General features: G+C 36.0%; 1 protein-coding gene across 14 annotated transcripts in view; it reads left to right on the plus strand.

Annotated features, from left to right (window-relative positions):
- ZNF280D (zinc finger protein 280D) overlaps nt 1-10,576 on the plus strand; it is a 54,050-nt gene extending 43,474 nt beyond the window's left edge. For 5 of the 14 annotated variants that reach the window (XM_069798149.1, XM_069798148.1, XM_069798150.1 and 2 more), the window contains 3 exons: nt 774-819; nt 3,449-3,504; nt 8,734-10,576. In XM_069798149.1, coding sequence (XP_069654250.1) covers nt 774-819; nt 3,449-3,504; nt 8,734-9,370 — 739 coding nt within the window. In that variant the 3' untranslated portion in view covers nt 9,371-10,576. Of the gene's footprint in view, nt 1-773; nt 820-3,448; nt 3,574-8,733 lie in introns of those variants that run through there. The other 9 variants (XM_069798151.1, XM_069798153.1, XR_011327063.1 and 6 more) reach the window with 8 other exon arrangements.
- Nucleotides 10,577-17,553: the final 6,977 nt, after the last annotated feature.

Here is a 17,553-nt window from a genome sequence, read left to right on the forward strand (position 1 = left end):
GATTTTATATTAGAACTGATGACTTCACAAGGTTTTGTAGGAGACATACTTCTTGCTATCTCTGCGATAGCATTTTCTTATATGAACACAGAAAATCAATTTTAGTGATGATGTGATAAGCTGTTTAATGTGGTTTTAAAAGTCAATAAATTTAAATAATTTATAGCTCATCTAATGTATGGACTGTGCCAGTGAAGGTATTTTGAGGAAGTATCTCCTCCAAGTAGTAGTTGGAGGTCAGCTGCAATGTTTTACAGTTGCCCTAAAAAGTAAACTACAGCTCTTTTCTGGGTATTTGGGTTATGGTAGACAATGAAAAGAAAACTGATCTTGTTTCGCAGAATGCTTTTGCTGGGTCATAATGTAGCTTTATGCACTTAATTGAGCATTTTGGATCTTAAATACTGCAGTCATGGTTTAAAAGGCCTTTGTGATGAGGAGATTATTCCTTATGTAGAATTGCAGTAAGCTCTAGAATAAAAGTATTGCTAACCATCTTAAGACTGCTGCTTCCTGGTTTTCATGAGGTGAGATAACTGGAACAGGTTACATGAAACAATTTTATCTTACAATTTCTGTATACCAAATAAAACACTTCAATTCTGAAATGTACTTTGGAACTCTGAAGTATGTTTAAGTTCAAAATAAGTATCAACTTTAAAAATTGATTTCAGATTACCAAGTTGCTTTCTTACTGTAAGTATCTTCATCCTTATCTCTATTTTAACCATACAGTTTTTTAAAACATTGAATCTTAATTCATTGTCCACTAGGTTAAAGACCGAAATCTCCATTAGAGAAAGAGAAGCTAAGTTGGAGGTAATGTCTTTTCTTTTCTCCACACAATCTAACAATATCTCTGAACTTCATAACTAGTTTGAAGATCCAAGACAATTATTTTTTAACTGTACGTACACTACTGGGTCATGGTGTTCAGAAGATATGCTTAGTGCAAAAATCTAGCTTTCTGTGTTTTACTACAGAAGAAAGATATAGCAGTGTTGGAGGGATACCTTTAGTATGTCTTCCACACCCAAATATTTCCATCCAGTTTCAAGTCAGTCCATTCTGGTTGATTTGTATGCCAGGCTCCAATGAAGGAATGGTTTAGTTGCCTTATGTATCTTCATCTTCAGGGAACCTGGAAATTGACCTGAAATATAACCTGGGATCTGGGTAAATATTGACTCTGAACTGTAACTTTTTGAGGTAGGGTTTTGGGGGTTTTTTTTTGGTGGTTCTTTAAAGAGGAAAATCTTTGGAAATGCCTCTTCAGGCCTGATTTTTTTTTTTTTTTTTTCCTAGGCGTAGGTACAAATTTTCCCCTGCTTTCTGCCTATCAGGAAGCTAAATGATCTCTCAGTACATCTTAATTTTTTTCAAAAATACCATCTTTGGATTCTGATTTTACAGAATTATTTTTTTTTCTCTAAGAAGTTGCCTTTCTGTTGCTGTTCAAAAAGGGCAATCTGTTACAGAAATCCCAGCCACTAAGAGAGTAGGAGAAGTCCTCAGATCTAGTAAAGATTTTTCTTGTAACACTGCTTGCCTACTTTCCAAAATGCAAAGGGGTTGGTGAGTTAACAGAAGCAATGATTTCGTAGACATGTGAGAAGACTGTTCATCTTCATTCAGCAGCATTAAGCAAGATTCTGAAACACAGTAGCACCTTTTCTTGCCATAGACTCCATTACCACTTCAGATGTGTTTTCTCATTTTTTCTTTTTTTCATCCCATATTGTGTTTCAGCATTATAGAAGATGTCGAATTTGCATTTTTTGCTCCACAAAATTGTATTCCATAATATTGGCTTTCATTTAAAAATAAAACAAAAAATGCAACATCCCCCCCAAACCCAAACAAAAACAAAATAAAGAAAAACAACCCACACACCCTAGCCCTTAAGGTTGGAAAAGATGGAGAATACAGACAGAATAGGCTACTTTTGTGTTAGCTGTCTGAGCTTTTACAGGATTTCTGAAGCAAGACTTTCTGGAACAGTGAGCTGCCATTCAGTCTGGTCTGTGCCATGTGCAACCTCGGGTTGTTTTTCCCAAGGTGCCATGGAATTGCCTGTTATTTTGCTGCAGCCAGATGCTTGACACTTCATCTATTTGTTGAAATACACAGTAGGAGGTCAAAGGACAGACCCCTAGGGTGTTGAAGAACCAAAAATATAAATTGATAAATCAGGTTGTTTAAAAACATAGCATTTAAAATTCAGAGAGATAAGTCAAGAAATCTTCCTTTCCTGGTAGTTCCCAGGGGGCAATATGGTCAGCCAAGGCAGGGGACGATTGTGGGGGTAGGGAAGGAGGTTCTGTAGTGAGAAGTAGAGTGCAATAATTTTAAGTTGGAAAGTGTTTCTTAGCATGGGTCATATGTGTATGGGTTTTGTATGACAGAAATATAACAAAGTATGATAGAAGTATAGCAAAGGGTATTTTAGAAGATAGAATAAGCTTAGCTTTGCCATACAATTTTCAAACATTTGCTACATAATTTGGTCTCATTGAAACACAATACACCACCTCTGTGGGGGAAAAAATACTATACTAAAAATATGGAACATTTTTTACACAGTTTTAAATATTTTAGAGGTTGTGATACAAATAATCATTTAAAGCATTTGTCTTTTATGTAAAGTGATCTTTTCTATTTTAAAACTAAAATTGACTTATAGTTGTATTCAGACAGACAAAAGGTTTAATTTCTTAATTTTGTCACTTAGGCACAATTTCCTAAATGAGAATAAGATTATATGGGCAAGATGCCCTATAGCATAGGAGATGCTTTTAGAAGACAAGTGTGGCTGTTTCCAAATGGCAGGTTTCAGTTACTTGCTTTTCTACTGTTCTAAAAATGGGGGGGTGGGGTGTGTGGGGGGGTGGAATTGCATTCATGTTGTTTAGAGTTAAAAAGTTATTTCATTGGGTAAGTTTTAATAGAGACTCAAGTTTCTTCTGTGACAAGCATTTTGCTAAGAATCTTATACTCACACTTAATGTAATAGCATCTGTAGTGTAATGCTTAAAAAATACACTAACCTCAGCTGTGTCTTTCTTGCTTTTCCTTTGCTTTTTTTGCTTTTTTTTTTTGATAGCAAAACACAAGTTTAGTTCAGATTTTTGTTTTCCCCTCCAAATAAAAAGCTGCCCAGACTTAGTTTGCATCCTTTTCAATAAGGCATAATTGAAATTATGTACATGAAAAAAGCCTACAAGAGTTGCTTTAAAGTTTTGCTTTGTTTCTGGGGTTTTTTTTTGTTTGGTTGTTGGGTTTTTTTAACTTGGAAGACTGTTTGCAAACACCTGTAGTAAGATCCATGCTCAATCTGTGCTACATAGCAGATTTATGGGTATGTCAGTGTGAAAATATTTCTACAACTTTTTATTACAATGAGTTGCTCATGAATGTAAAATAAAAGAAATATCATTAATTATTACAGAAAATTTCGAGACCTAGTTTATCTGAAGGAAAAACAGAAACACCAACTTTTGAAAGGTAAATACAATGATCAGCTGCATCTTGAAATCAAGTACATAAAATAACACATGCTGTGTTATTTCTCAGGTAATTGGGCAGAAGTGTTTAACTAGTATTTTCATAATGTGTGTTTTCTATCATAGAAAATTTTGAATGGCGGTCATAATGTGCTCACTCAACAAGACGTGCAGAATTTAGGTTCCAAGTGTCAAAACGCATTCTTAGTAATGTTTAAACTGCGAATTAGTCAAGATTCATAAGACTTTAAATACATTGTACAGACTGTTAGAAGCAGCATTTTGTATAATACTGCATATGAGTTAACAGTATTACTGGGGCAACTGGGAAACAATTTTAAAATGCAGTATAAAAAGTTAATTCTTGGGTATTCATTTAGGTTTTTAAAAAACCATGTCATTTGTGGAAAGCATACTCAACCAAATTCTTAGCAGAGTAAATATGTCAAATTGTTGGGTAACTAACAATTACAGCTCTACAATTAAAAAAATAGGCAACATGGTGGAATTTTTATGTCAGTCTGGGGAAATAATTGAAATCTTGTATATTTCTTTTGGCGCGTATTGTGGGCAGATTTATACTTCTTATAATTTATCTAAATTATTACTCCAGATCCCACAGCCTGAAATGTCTTATTCTATTTAGTGATCTTTCACAATTGTTGGTGCAAATTTAACCTTTAAAAGCTTAGTCAAAACATAATTGTAGTTATTTGTTATATATGCATTTATAGTGCCTTAAAAAAAAAAGAAAAAGCAAACTGCTTTCAGAGTCTCTCTGTAGGTTACTTTCCTTCTTAGAAAAGGTTCTGCTTTGTCTCTTTATTCTAGTCATGTGCTGTGGGGGCCAAATAATTTGAAATTTTACTTTCATTTAAAATGCTTGCTTAAGAATTGAGACTAAATGGTTCAGGTATTAGAAGCTAACTCTGTCTTTAAGCTACAGACTAGTAAACAGTCACTCATTCAATTCTAACTGAATATGATGTACTACTTTCTCCTATGCTTGTGTTTTAAGTAGACAAAAATAATTTTAATATATAAATATGTTCTGTTTTTTCTGTTAAAACTTTGTTTGATACTACTTTATGGACTTCAAGGCAGACATTTGGAGTATTGTAGCTCTAGCACCAGAGATTGTCAGTCCTCAAACACTTTCCTCTGTTATTAAGCCAAGGTAGTAATCTTGATATTAGCAAGTAATTAGTGCTGCAGGAGCAGATCAGTAGATGAAAGCAGCTGATTCTGAGAATCCTGCATCTTCACTGCACTGTGGTTCAGAGGTGTTATTTTAGACCAGACTTGTGTTCCCTGGACAGAATGCCTATACTGTACATTTATGCAGAGCTGTGTGGAACATCCGTTGGTTTGGTTTCTTCAGGACCCAGCTCTGTTAGGAGTTGGAGTGCTTGTGGATCAGAGCTTCCCCTTCATTTTTCTCCAAAAAAAAAAATCTAGTTTGCCTGTCCCAGGACTGCTCTGTAAACCAATCCAGTATGTGGGAACAATCAAGGAATGTGCCTCAAAACCATAATGTTGTTTCACACCAAACTGTTAACGTAAATGCAGCTGTATTACAGGATTTGTTACCTAGAAATGCTTTTCCATAGACTGAAGGTGTGTTTGCACATACTTTGCAACTACTCTATGCAGATGTGTACATGTCACTTGTTAATAGTTCTGTTCTAAGCTGTATGATTTTTTCTTTCTTGCTGTAGAATTTTTCCCTGAATGAGTTTTAAAAACCTAATATAAAATACCAATAAAAAACAATAAAATATGTCTAGCAAAGAGCAGCAAAAAAACTTGAGCTAATAGGATTTTAAAACAACAAATATTCAGAGCCTAGCTTCCCTCGGTCTCACTTGGCACCTAAATCTTACATTTTCTTTACAATGAGAAAAAGAAAATAAGTCCCTTTAATTTCTAGGCTTCTGTAGCTTGGGGTTGGGTGTATGTTTGCACCTGGTAGACTCATCTCTTGGATCCAAAATTATGTCTTATGCTACTCTTATTCTAAAATTTTATTTTATACAGATGATATGGCAGCTAGTTCATTAGTATAGCCCATATTTGATAGTCTGGCCATGGTTTGTATCATGCTTTAGAAAATGGATTCATTGTTTTCATTAAACAAAAGTCAGATTTTACATTCTAACTGTTCACTGAGATCCTCCTTTCTATGTAATACAGTTATCATTCTCACATTTTCTGTTCTTTTTGATGCCTGAATTTTTAGTTTTCTTACACTGTAACAAGTATTGTTTGCACATAGAGTAGTAAGAGTATGTTTCATTCCTAATATTTTATGGAAGGCTATTCCTTTTCAGCTACTGACTTACTAACAGAATGATTTCTTGAAATCCTATATGATTTTTCTTTTTATTGCCAGATTTTAGTGCTTCACAATTGCTAGGGTTTGCTTATTCATCTGCAGTTCTCAGCAGAGGTAAATTATTTTGTTGGAGAATTGTTCTATCTAAATTAACTTACTGTTGTGCTTAGCAATCTAAAAGGTCATTGTTCTTTATGGATAATTGTGATGGTGACTGTTGCACAAAAACTTGCTCAATTTTATTTTTATACTCTGTTTTATTGGTATAAATTACTCATGGGAAGGTATGCTCATCAGAGACAGCTTTTTCTGCATGAGAGATCAATATATACAGATTTTTCTTCCTCCACTTTTCCTCTCCCTCCCTTTTTGTGTTTTGCCAAAAATGAGTGAGAATGAGAGTCTGGGTTTGGATGAAGCTGGGATTTTGGTTACTAGAAGGTGAGGGAGACTGTGATGGATTCCTTTTGTGTGTTAAGGGCAGATTTGTCCTTTGAAGAGTTTCTCAGTGTGAATCTTGTGTGTGTGTGTACACATACATGTAATCCATCTGAGATTTCCAGCGTGGAAACACTGTTCTCTGTGTGCTAATGATGCTTTAGTCATCCCTTTATTTTAACTTTTTTTTCCTTTTTGCGTATCTGTTCAAACCTTCCCACATAAAGCATAATACTGTGCTTGTTAACTCTGCAACTATACCTCACCCTTAAGCTGCTTGTGGAAAAGTAGTAGCTAAAGGTCATGTGTATATACACTGTTTCATAGAGTTGACTGGATTTTCATATGAAAACAATTCTAAATATTTAGCAGCATTTATATGGCTCAGTGTAGCATAAGTGTTTCTCTGGAATGAGGTAATTAGGAACAGTTATGGCAAGACCAGTTATGTCAGCCACAGCTGAAGTGGTTCTGAGTGTTGGCTTTTGTGCTGGAACTTAGTCTTGAGTTTTCCCTCAAATATTACCCTTTTTCCCCTTTTCTGTAGAAGTTGAGAGGGAGGAGAAGAACATGGGTAGAAAATTCGAGAATGTAATTTACTGGTTTAGATAGCCCAAAAAATGAAAAGAACCTCTTTGTTTGACACAAGTAGCAAATATAGGTTGTAATTTGGTGAAGAGGTTCGCTTATCTCCTGAGTTAATTCCTTCTTATGAATGAAAAATCAGTGTAACACGATGAAAAGATTCCTGTGACTACCCCAGTGACTGGTAAGCTTTCACCACTCAAGGATATCTCAGCAGTCTTTTATCCCTGCTCAGAATATTCCTCTGACTTAAATTCAAAGTAGGAAATGGAATATTCTTGGATTAGTTTATTTAAGTGAAAGTAAAACTTGAAAACAGTTTTCTGAATGTTTGTAGTATGTAGCACATCTTCCAGAATAACCATTTTCTGTAGAACTCAATATCATTTAGCATGTAGGCGAATCACATGAATTGTTTTAGATGTCTGGATCAGTAGAACAACATGTCTAGACTTTCAGCTTGAAAATGTATCATAAAAACATGGTAGCAGGAAATTGGTTATTGCCTTCAAGAGTCCTGGAACTGTCTGTGCTTAGGGGATGTTGAAAGTGGTTTTTGCCAAAAGTTATTTCAAACCCATTTTGAAACTATTTGAGGAAATAAAGTACAAATGCATTTTGATTAATGAGATATGATAATATCTCTCACACATCTTTTGTCTGCATGTCACTGTTCAGAGGCTATTTTCAATTTAATTTTTAAATTTTAAAATTTAATTTGGGAGACTTTTTTCCTAATTTCACTTCCTATATAGAATTCATATCTGAGACCAGGCCAACTGTTCTTCCATCTTCCTGCCTGCTTTCTTTTGTCTGTCACCATCATCATTTTAGGTAATTTGAGCTACTTATAATTCTGAAAAAATTTGAATGGGTTAGAAGTTATATTAAACTTTTACCAAATTTAAATCTTTAGAGCAAAAATTGAGCTCCATCACTGAAAGGATGGGAGAAGTTGGTGTTCCTATAACAAATGAAGAGAAATATTAGAAACTAGTATTTAGGATTTTGACTGTTGGAATATGAACATATGAGCAAATTGTATATAGCAATATGACCAGACTGTTTTGTATTTTTGTGGGTACAGATGTCATTTGAAGTATACAGTTCAGTCTTTCTTTGGAGTATTCTGATTTAGTTTTTTTTCCCTGGTCACTCTAAAGCATTGCATGCATGTGGCTTTATTGAAATAATACAAGGTTTAAACAATCAGTTTGTCTACAAAGTTCATAGCTGTGTTTTAGATTCTGTTATACAGTAAGATTCTCATTTTAACTTGCATAATTGAGTACTGATCTATATTTCCTTTTTATGAACATACAGTTTTACTCTGAAAAGTGACTGAAAATGCTACTTCACAGATTAACTAGTTGCTCAACTAAATTTTAGTTTTAAGTTATTTAGATTTCCAACTGTTAGCTTTTTTTCTCACTTTACTCATTAGTATTGCAAGTCAATTGGTCAGTATAAAGGTATGAACTGGCGGCTTTTTTTTTTTTTTTGCACATCATCAACAAAAGTTTCCAGGTAGTTTTATCTGATTCTGTGTTGAAGAGGCTGTGCAGGTAGAGGAACTTAACACTATTTTGGAAAATTCCATGTTGCACAAAGGGAACAACTTAACCTTCCTTTCTGGAGATGAAGTGCAAGAACTAAAGAGTACTAACTGACTGCTAAATACAAAGCTGAGTTTGTAAGTAGGTAAGAAAAATGCAGCTGTTAATTAAATTCAGCCCATCTTGCTATGAAAATTTGTGAGAAATACCAAATAGGAAATCTACAATACCACTTTGAGTGTCACTTTGCAGAGTACAGCCATATGTTGTTTTATTTCATTTGTTATAACAATAACTTGTTTTGGTTTTTTTTCAGCAAACAAGAGCATGACTCTTCAGATGAAACAAAAGAATGCAATAGAAATCAAAGTAAAAAAGTTGCATCTGTTGAAAAGAATGAAGAAAACTCATCACTGTCAAATGCAGAACATGTTCCTAGTTTGGAGCTCCTTGACAACAGCTCAAAGAATTCTTTGCATGAGAAAGGAGCATGTTGTGATTCAGATAATAACAAACAATTAGTAGATGAGAAACAAAAATCTATTCATGATGAAAGTGAGTTGAAAACTTGCCAAAGTTCAGATAACGTTATTTTGAATGAGCAGACTAAAGTACGTAGCTTGGATGAAACTACACTTTCAGCAATGAACGCAAGGGACTTAAAACTAACATTGGGTCAAGATGTTAGTTTTGAGCAGTTCTTGAGAAAAAGAGATGAACCCGAATCCATTAGTTCAGACATTAGTGAACAAGGCAGTATTCATTTGGAGCCTTTGACTCCATCAGAGGTACTAGAGCATGAAGCTACTGAAATTCTTCAAAAAGGTAATGTTGCACCTTCATCAAAGAAAGCTGGACAACTCTCTGAACAAACAGATGAGGCTTCTAAAGAAAGCAGTCCCAACAGAATGGAAACAACTGTAAACAAGACAGATGAAAATGAAGCAAGCTGAAATTTTGTTAATTTTATTGTTTGTTATAAACAATGGTAAGAACACCATGGACCATTCCTGATGAGTGTGCTCACTGATGCTAATTATTAAAAATAAAAAGGGGAGGGGAGCGGGAAGGAGAGAAAGAGACTCTAAAGGGAAGTTTTCCATATGAAGATAGCATGTATGTGTATGTACAAATGAACTGACTAAATTTACAAAAGGTAAAATGTTCAAATATATCTTCCTGTCTCTTGGATGTGATATATCTTATTAGATTGACATTTGAAAGGAGGAGTAAATTCTAATTTTTATAGTTAACTAGCCCATGATAAGGTGATTTGTTTGCCAAGAAAATATTTTTTTAAATCCTTCAGTGTGAATATCACTAAACAGTGGAATTCAGTATGAATTCGCTTCTGATGCTGAAAAGGAGCACACTTGTAATGATGGTTATTGGTCTGCTGATAATTTGGGTAAACATAAACCTTTGGACTTGGTGTCACATTCCTGTCTGTAAAAGCATGTAAACAGAATTATATGAATCTATGCACCTCTGTACAGGTGTAATCCTGCCAGGCTGTAAGCTTACCTTAATAAACTTTCAGTGAAAGTGGAATTATTACAATAAAAATATATATTTGTGGGGTTTTCAGTGTGCAGGCTGTGCAGAAATACCGAACATAATTGTATAAAGTAGAACATACTGCTGAAAGTATTGTAGCTGTTAGGCTTTTACCATTGTTTTAATTATTCTTAGCCATAGACCCGTAGGAATGGTCTGTAAGTCACACCAAAGTACGGTTTAATGTAAAAACTGTTCTAAGCAAAAAGAAGGAAAACCCCAAACTGGAAACACCAATAGGCATGTATTCTGCCATTTTGCAGCTGCTACTGGCTAACTGTTACAAGAAGGACACAAGGGCATATAAAGTAGAATTGTACAGTTCAATTTCAGGACTTTTTGTACAAAGTCTAAATTGTGTACAGGAAGATGGCTGCTCATTTTGGTTTTGTTTTTTTGTTTTTTTGTCTTCTAGTTAGCAGCTAGCTGTAGGAATGCATATATTAACAGTAGCTTGCTTTTATGACTTCATTGCTCCATTTGAAACATTCAGAATGTGCTTTTGACTTACAGTTTTGTTTCTAATGAATGTTAAATGTTTTGAACAGCTGTTAAAGCACTGCTGTAAATTATTACTTTTTGAGTAAATATTTGCAACAAAATTTTTGTCTTTGTGCATAATTTTATGCTCAGCTTGAAACTTTGGGCATAGTCTTTCCACATTTTTTTTAAAGATTTAGTGACAGTTCCCAAAAACTATTTCATTTTAAAATTGTGAATTTGAGACTTATGTGGGGTTTTTTGTTTGGCTGTGGTTTGCTGGGGGGGTGGGGTGTTTGGTTTTTAGAACTAAATGAGCAAGTGCCTATGCATAAACCTATTTTTGTAGCTGTGTATTGTGGTAAGATGTGCTAACTTTTCCAGATTACATAGAGATATTTTTCTGGGCCATTAGCATGCAGCTGAAGTCTGCTCTGTCCTCCTAGGTTAACTGGGCTCAGCTGCTAAATGAGTCTAATCAGCAACAGTATTAAAATTTAGAGACCATCCAGCTTATTGTTGGAGCCTCTAAATAAACAACATCAATCTCAACATCTCAAAAATTTCTTCAAACTCTAAAGAGTTATATGACTTAAATTTTGAATTGCATCCTAATTTTCATCTATGCAGGTTTAGAAGACTTTTAAAAAGAAAAGTGGAACAGTTTACGTAGTTACAGCTCCTCAAGATCTGCCACTTTAAGAACTTCAAATAACAAGACACACGAAAAAGCTGAGAGCAATAAGTTGCAGCATTCTTTTGTTTTTTAAAGATTTTAGTGAAATTGTTAACTCAAGGCATGATTAATGACTCTGATGTCTTCATACATATACACGTGGAAGATTGTAAAATACAGCATCACAATGAGGACAGTTTAAAGGACTTAATCAGCTATGGAACTTGATGTGTATGCTACTGAAGGAGTTCCTGAATGTATCTGTGTTTAAAGCCAGAGAAATCTCTATAGTATTTTTAATCTGATTGATGATCTTCCATGCAAATAATATATTTTGAATAACACTCTGATACGTGGTGTTGGAAAAGATTAAGTTCAGCTGGAAGCAGTTGTATGATACTTGCTTGTAAATTACTCACATTTGTCTTTTATTATGCAATTAAATTTTTAAAACATTTACTATTTTAATAATAAGAATTTGGAAGAATTTGGCCATGCACTGTTGAGAAAAGTTGGAAAATAAAACTCAGATTGAAAAATCTGCATATTTGGCAGAAGTATATATATATTCTCAGATACTTAATATGTAAAGCATTGTTTGTTTCCAACAATGTAAAGAGCGCTTATACAAAAGGTAATATTAGGTATAAAACACCCAAATATCTAGTAGCCCTTCCAAAGGAAGAGGTGAGAGAGAACTGGATTGTTCTAGCAAGACCCATCAGATAGCTTTAAATAGGCAAGTAAGGTATATCATGAAAACAGTGGCATGGTATTTTTGTGAAGGAGAACAACTAAAATTCACTACAATTTTTCCTATATGAAGTAATTCATTTGCTGACTAAACACTGTAGGAGACTGCGTAATTGTGAAGATTAATCTCTGTCATGTTATTTGGGAGGTTTCCTAGAGATAAGTTAAAGTGGTACTTTTGGCTGAAGTCAATCCAGAAGATCAAGTTACATTGAATGTACTTTAAGTTATTTGAACGTAACTGCATATAATTCAGTTTTTTGAGTCATTTAAAAGTTTTGGGGTTTTTTTTACCCATCCAGCCATCAGTAGTTCTTATTCTGTGCCACCTCTCTTTTTGTACTTGGGAAGACATTTTACCTGAAGTTTTCATTGCCTTACCAAAAAACAGTAACTTAAAGTTAATTCTTGGTATCCATACTAGAATCACAATTTCCCCTCATCTCAAGAGGTTTACCATATTTGTTTGAATAACCATTGCAGGTTGTTTAGATAACATTAATTTTTAAGGAAATCATATGCCTTGTGTATGCTATCTTCATTATTTGCATTTAATGGAAAACTGTTGTCATTATTAGTTTATGGTCAGTGAGTGTTCAGTCACTTGGAGCTTCAAGTGCAGCCAGTGTCTCAGTTTGCCTTGTGCAGTTTGGAAAAGAAACTTTGGCTTACCTGCGGTTCAGTTTTTCTTTAACAGAATGGATGAGTAAACCCAGGGGAAAAAAAAATCAGATCAAATCACAGTGCATACTGAGTTCTAAGTATTGGATGATGTATTTTAAACAAGAACATTTTTATAACAAAACCACATCCGCTTTTCCTGGAAATGGGGAGAGAGAAAGAAGAACCCTTGGCAATAGGTGTTAAATCACATTCTGTTGTGTTTTACTGCCAGAAGGCATTAGAAACTGAAGGTCAGGGTAGAGAATCCCGAGTAACACATGATATTTTACAAAACCTTAAATAAAAGATCTTCAAGCTTTTCTGCAGGCTTTAAGCATTGTTATTTATATGCTGGCATGTAGAAAGCAGTTATTTTTTTATGCTGTAGGATATGCTAATATTCTACCAAAGACTGTGGCTGTAGGCTGTCACAGTAGAGTTTTGTTAGAGACTGTTTAGAAATTTTTGTATAGGGCGAATTTTATACCTGATTGTTCTCTTTTTGTTTTCATTAGTGTTTGATTTTTTTGAGGCTTGTAGCTTATTTTGTCTAGTTGCGTCCTGCATTTTTTGATGTATGCTTAATATGCCTCTAATAAAAAATAATTGGTAAGTATGTTTTACGATTACTTGAATGATTTGTGCTTTTAATAAAACCTTTATGCCAGTTTTAATGCAGCTCAAAAGGGCAGTTCTCAGATGAACCCCAGCATGTCATCTTCTTTGAACATAACATTTTTACACATAATTTTCCCCAGTAATTCAGTGCTAAAAGGGAAAGTATGTTAACTGGTATTTCATATTAGTTTACAGACACTATGCAGAAAGTTCTTTGCTATGTTCCTTTGAGTTTTGAATCACTGTTCTAGCTCTGACACTTAATTAAAATTTTGGTTTCAGTCATTTCATTGACCCAAAGTAACCACGTTAAGTTGATGTTTACTGTATTGCACCAGATTAAAAAAAATGTGGAAAATGTTTAGCTGTGAAACATTTCATTTTGAGGGAGATTAATGTAGTTGTTATGCCTGCAAGGTCCTATAAAGCTAATGTGTTTATTGATGTAAAAATGTGCTGAGTTTGTTGAGGTTTTTTTACTGTTCAGAGTGTTATTTGAGAGAGTCTGAGGTTTTTGTGACAACGACAAGGATAACTGTGATTTTATAAGTATATCTGCATTTAAATAAGTAGCATTGCTAAATGAATCCCTTAGGTTATGAATTTAATGTAAATAAACTCCATTTCATATTTTAGTTCACTGAATACTCAATGTTAGGCATTTAATTCCAAAGAGCTGTTTTCTCCATAAATTTTGTTGGGGTAGCATATAGTGGTATCTTTCTTTATAAAGAAAGTTGTCCCATACTGATAATGTGGTAGCCTTGAAAATGTAACCTTCATATGTTTTGCTCATAAATAGTATAATTAAGAATTAATCCTTTTGACTAAAGGACAGTAACCTGCAGGTCTGTTTCTTACAGCCTCTTGTGACTTTTTCATTCTGATCCTGTCATGATATTCTAGCAACAAATTGAAGTCCTTGCTTTCCTCTCTTTTAAGTGGAACATGAATACTTAATAGGTTTTGAATTGTATATATTTGAATTACCTGGGTGTTTGCTGCCTGAAATGAGGGTTGAATTTTTGTGTACCGGTTTCTCAGGTTTTCAGCTGAGATTTATGGCTTTCCATTTAATCTTCTTGGAAAGACTTCACTTCTTGAAGCTAGCAAGTTGATGGCATGTGGTGTAATTTTCCTAGGCTGTTTAGTGAAATGCAGTGTACTTGCTAGATACTGTTTAAATGGGTTCTTTTTCCTTATCACAGTCCTTTGTAAGATCTTGGAATGTCGTCTTCTTTTGACAGTTGGTGTATAATCAGCTTCTAAGTTGTTGGCTGGTAATGGAAAGCAAAAGACACTTCTACAGAGAAGAAGCAAAAGTAAGTTCAGAATTTTAATCCTGAATAGTAGTGTGCAACATGCAGGTCAGGTTGGTTAACCTGCTTTATCTGCTAGAGTGAAGCTTTTTTTTATCGATTCCTAAATTGCAACTTGAGGAACCAGAGCAGTTGGGCCAATCCAACTTCAGTGGCTCTGAAAGATAGCAAAGAGCTCTAGATACCCATATTGGATCAGAATTCCCAAAAGGAGCCTAAGGCAACATGTTCATGCTAGGGAAGCTTTTCTTCTGTTTGTGTGACTTTCCACTCCTGTGTTCTTTCCGTGGATGCCCTCTTGAGACCATAGAAAGACCAGTTATCCTAGGGGAGATGAGTGCTTGTATGATCTTCCTTGATGGAACCAAAAAGAAGCTTTTAACACGTGGCTTGTATGCTGGTTTATATTAATATAGTAAAATATGCCTTACTGTTGAATAGTGGCATTGTATTAATCTTTGCTAAATAATGAAGTTCTGTCAGTTCTTCTGAAGAGTTTAACAATATAGCTTGTCACTTTTCAGTGACCTTTGTCTGAGATAGCAGGCTAATTAAGTACCACAGCAGAAAGTATCAAGGCAGGCTGTGTCATCCTCTGTTTTAAGGCTGATAGTGACCTTTCTTGAGGATGACCTATGAAGTTTCTTCAAGTTTGTTATAAGAGAAACTTCAATGCACAGAACTTCTATTGTTTATAGACCTCCTTGGAACTTAATATTGATTCAGCTTCAACTAGTAAGACAAACTTACTAAAGCAGAACATACTTTTTAATACCCTAAAACTTATTTCTTTTTGCTAAAAGGAATCAGTTGCCCTCTGGGTTCCTCAGAAGGCAGTCTTCGTGATGTAAAAGGAAATGGAAGTATGTGGTGGGTTGACCCTGGCTGGATGCCAGGTGCCCACCAAAGCCATTCTATCACTCCTGCCCTCAGCTGGACAGGGGAGAGAAAATATAACAAAGGGCTTGTGGGTTGAGATAAGCACAGGAGAGATCACTCAACCAATTACTGTCATGGGCAAAACAGACTCAACTTGGGGAAAATTAACTTATTGCCAAGCAACCAGAGTAGGGTAATGAGAAATAAACCCAAATCTCAAAACACCTTCCCTCCACCCCTCCCTTCTTCCCGGGCACAACTTCACTCCCAAATTCGCTACCTACCCCCTCCAGTGGTGCAGGGGAACGGGGAATGGGGGTTATGGTCAGTTCATCACACGTCATCTCTACTGCTCCATCCTCTTCAGGGGCAGGACTCCTCACACTCTTCACCTGCTCCAGTGTGGGGTCCCTCCCAAGGGAGACCGTCCTCCACGAACTTCTCCAACGTGGGTCCTTCCCACGGGCTGCAGTTCTTCATGAACTGCAGCATGGGTCCTTTCCACAGGGTGCAGTCCTTCAGCTCCAGCGTGGGTCCCCCATGGGGTCACAAGTCCTGCCAGAAAACCTGCTCCGTGGGCTCCTCTCTCCACAGATCCACAGGTCCTGCCAGGAGCCTGCTCCAGCGCAGGATTCCCATGGGGTCACAGCCTCCTTTGGGCATCCACCTGCGCTGGTATGGGGTCCTCCCCGGGCTGCAGGTGGAGATCTGCTCCACCGTGGACCTCCCTGGACTGCAGGGGGACAGCCTGCCTCACCATGGGCTTCACCACGGGCTGCAGGAGAATCTCTGCTCCGGTGCCTGGAGCATCTCCTCCCCTTTCTTCTTCACTGATCTGGGGGTCTGCAGTTGTTTCTCTTACATGTTCTCACTCTCCGGCTGCAGTTTCTGTGCCCACTGCAACTTTTTTCCCTTCTTGCATGTGTTATCCCAGAGGCGTTACCACTGTCGCTGATGGGCTCGGCCTTGGCCGGTGGTGGGTCCGTCTTAGAGCCGGCTGGTATTGGCTCTGTCGGACACAGGGGAAGCTTCCAGCAGCTTCTCACGGAAGCCACCCCTGTAACCGCCCTGCTACCAAAACCTTGCCCCACAAACCCAATACAAAGTACAACCTTTATTTAAAATACTGTAAACATACCAAAGTTTTTCCTCGCAAAACTAATGCATATTACTTGTGGATGGGAATGTAAAATAATCCACTATGTCCAGAACTCTTCTTCTTCGTAGTATTTCTTTGCCCATCCTGTAGGGTTTTAAAACTCTCTTAGTTTCTCCACTAGATAGTGTCTTGTGCTGTTTACTTGCTTAATCTGCCTTTTCTCTCAAATTGAGAAATTAATGAACATAACAGATTTCAAAATAATTAATCCCAGCTTGTACTTTGCTGCAGTTTGCTTCAGTTTCACAATTCCAAGAAGGGCTATGTACCTGAAAGTTTATCTTTCTATCATGGCCACAGATACAGTTGAGGGGAAAAAGATGATTCTCTTCCATTTTAATTCTGCATCACCAAAACTGTTTGGACTATCATACTATACCACCACAAATAGACTTAAGTGAATTTTGCCTTATAAATAATTTCTTTTACTTAGCCATTACTTTTCAGATGAAGGTAGCTGAGTTTTACAAGTGGAGTCCAGTTTAATCTCACCAATTTGCTAAAACAAAGCTTTAAAGGGTCTGACTCTATAAGAACATTTCCAGTGATCAAAGCAGCCCTTACCTCTGTAGCTGCTAAGTATCACTTCAACCGTTTTTGCCTGTACATGCTGAGCTAAATCATGGACCTGATCATGCTGAAAAAACACCACTGGCAGCAGAGGCCAGCATGGCCAGTTTAGACCATTCAGTGGCTGCTGAAAAGGAAAACACAGCCTAAGAAATATAACTTTTGCAGTAGTCTGTATGGAATTGTAAACAAATTCCTACTTTGTTGCCAGGAAAGCATTTCCATAAGAGGAATAAACACAGTGAGCTTTCAGTATACCAAGCAGCTGCAAGTAATGAAGCTATTGGATCACTTCCTTTGGAAACTGCTTATTATGGCTGGATGTCCAGAGATGTTATTAGTTTTGTATATTTCAATTAACTCCTGCCACTTCGAAAGCAGAAACCTTTCTTGACTATGACCTGTACATCCTCCAGTGTAAAAGCTTAAATAATATAATAAAACTTTTAAAAATTATAAGAA

The sequence above is a fragment of the Haliaeetus albicilla genome, chromosome 12 (assembly GCF_947461875.1).
Source record: "Haliaeetus albicilla chromosome 12, bHalAlb1.1, whole genome shotgun sequence".
In the NCBI taxonomy this organism is placed as follows: domain Eukaryota; kingdom Metazoa; phylum Chordata; class Aves; order Accipitriformes; family Accipitridae; genus Haliaeetus; species Haliaeetus albicilla.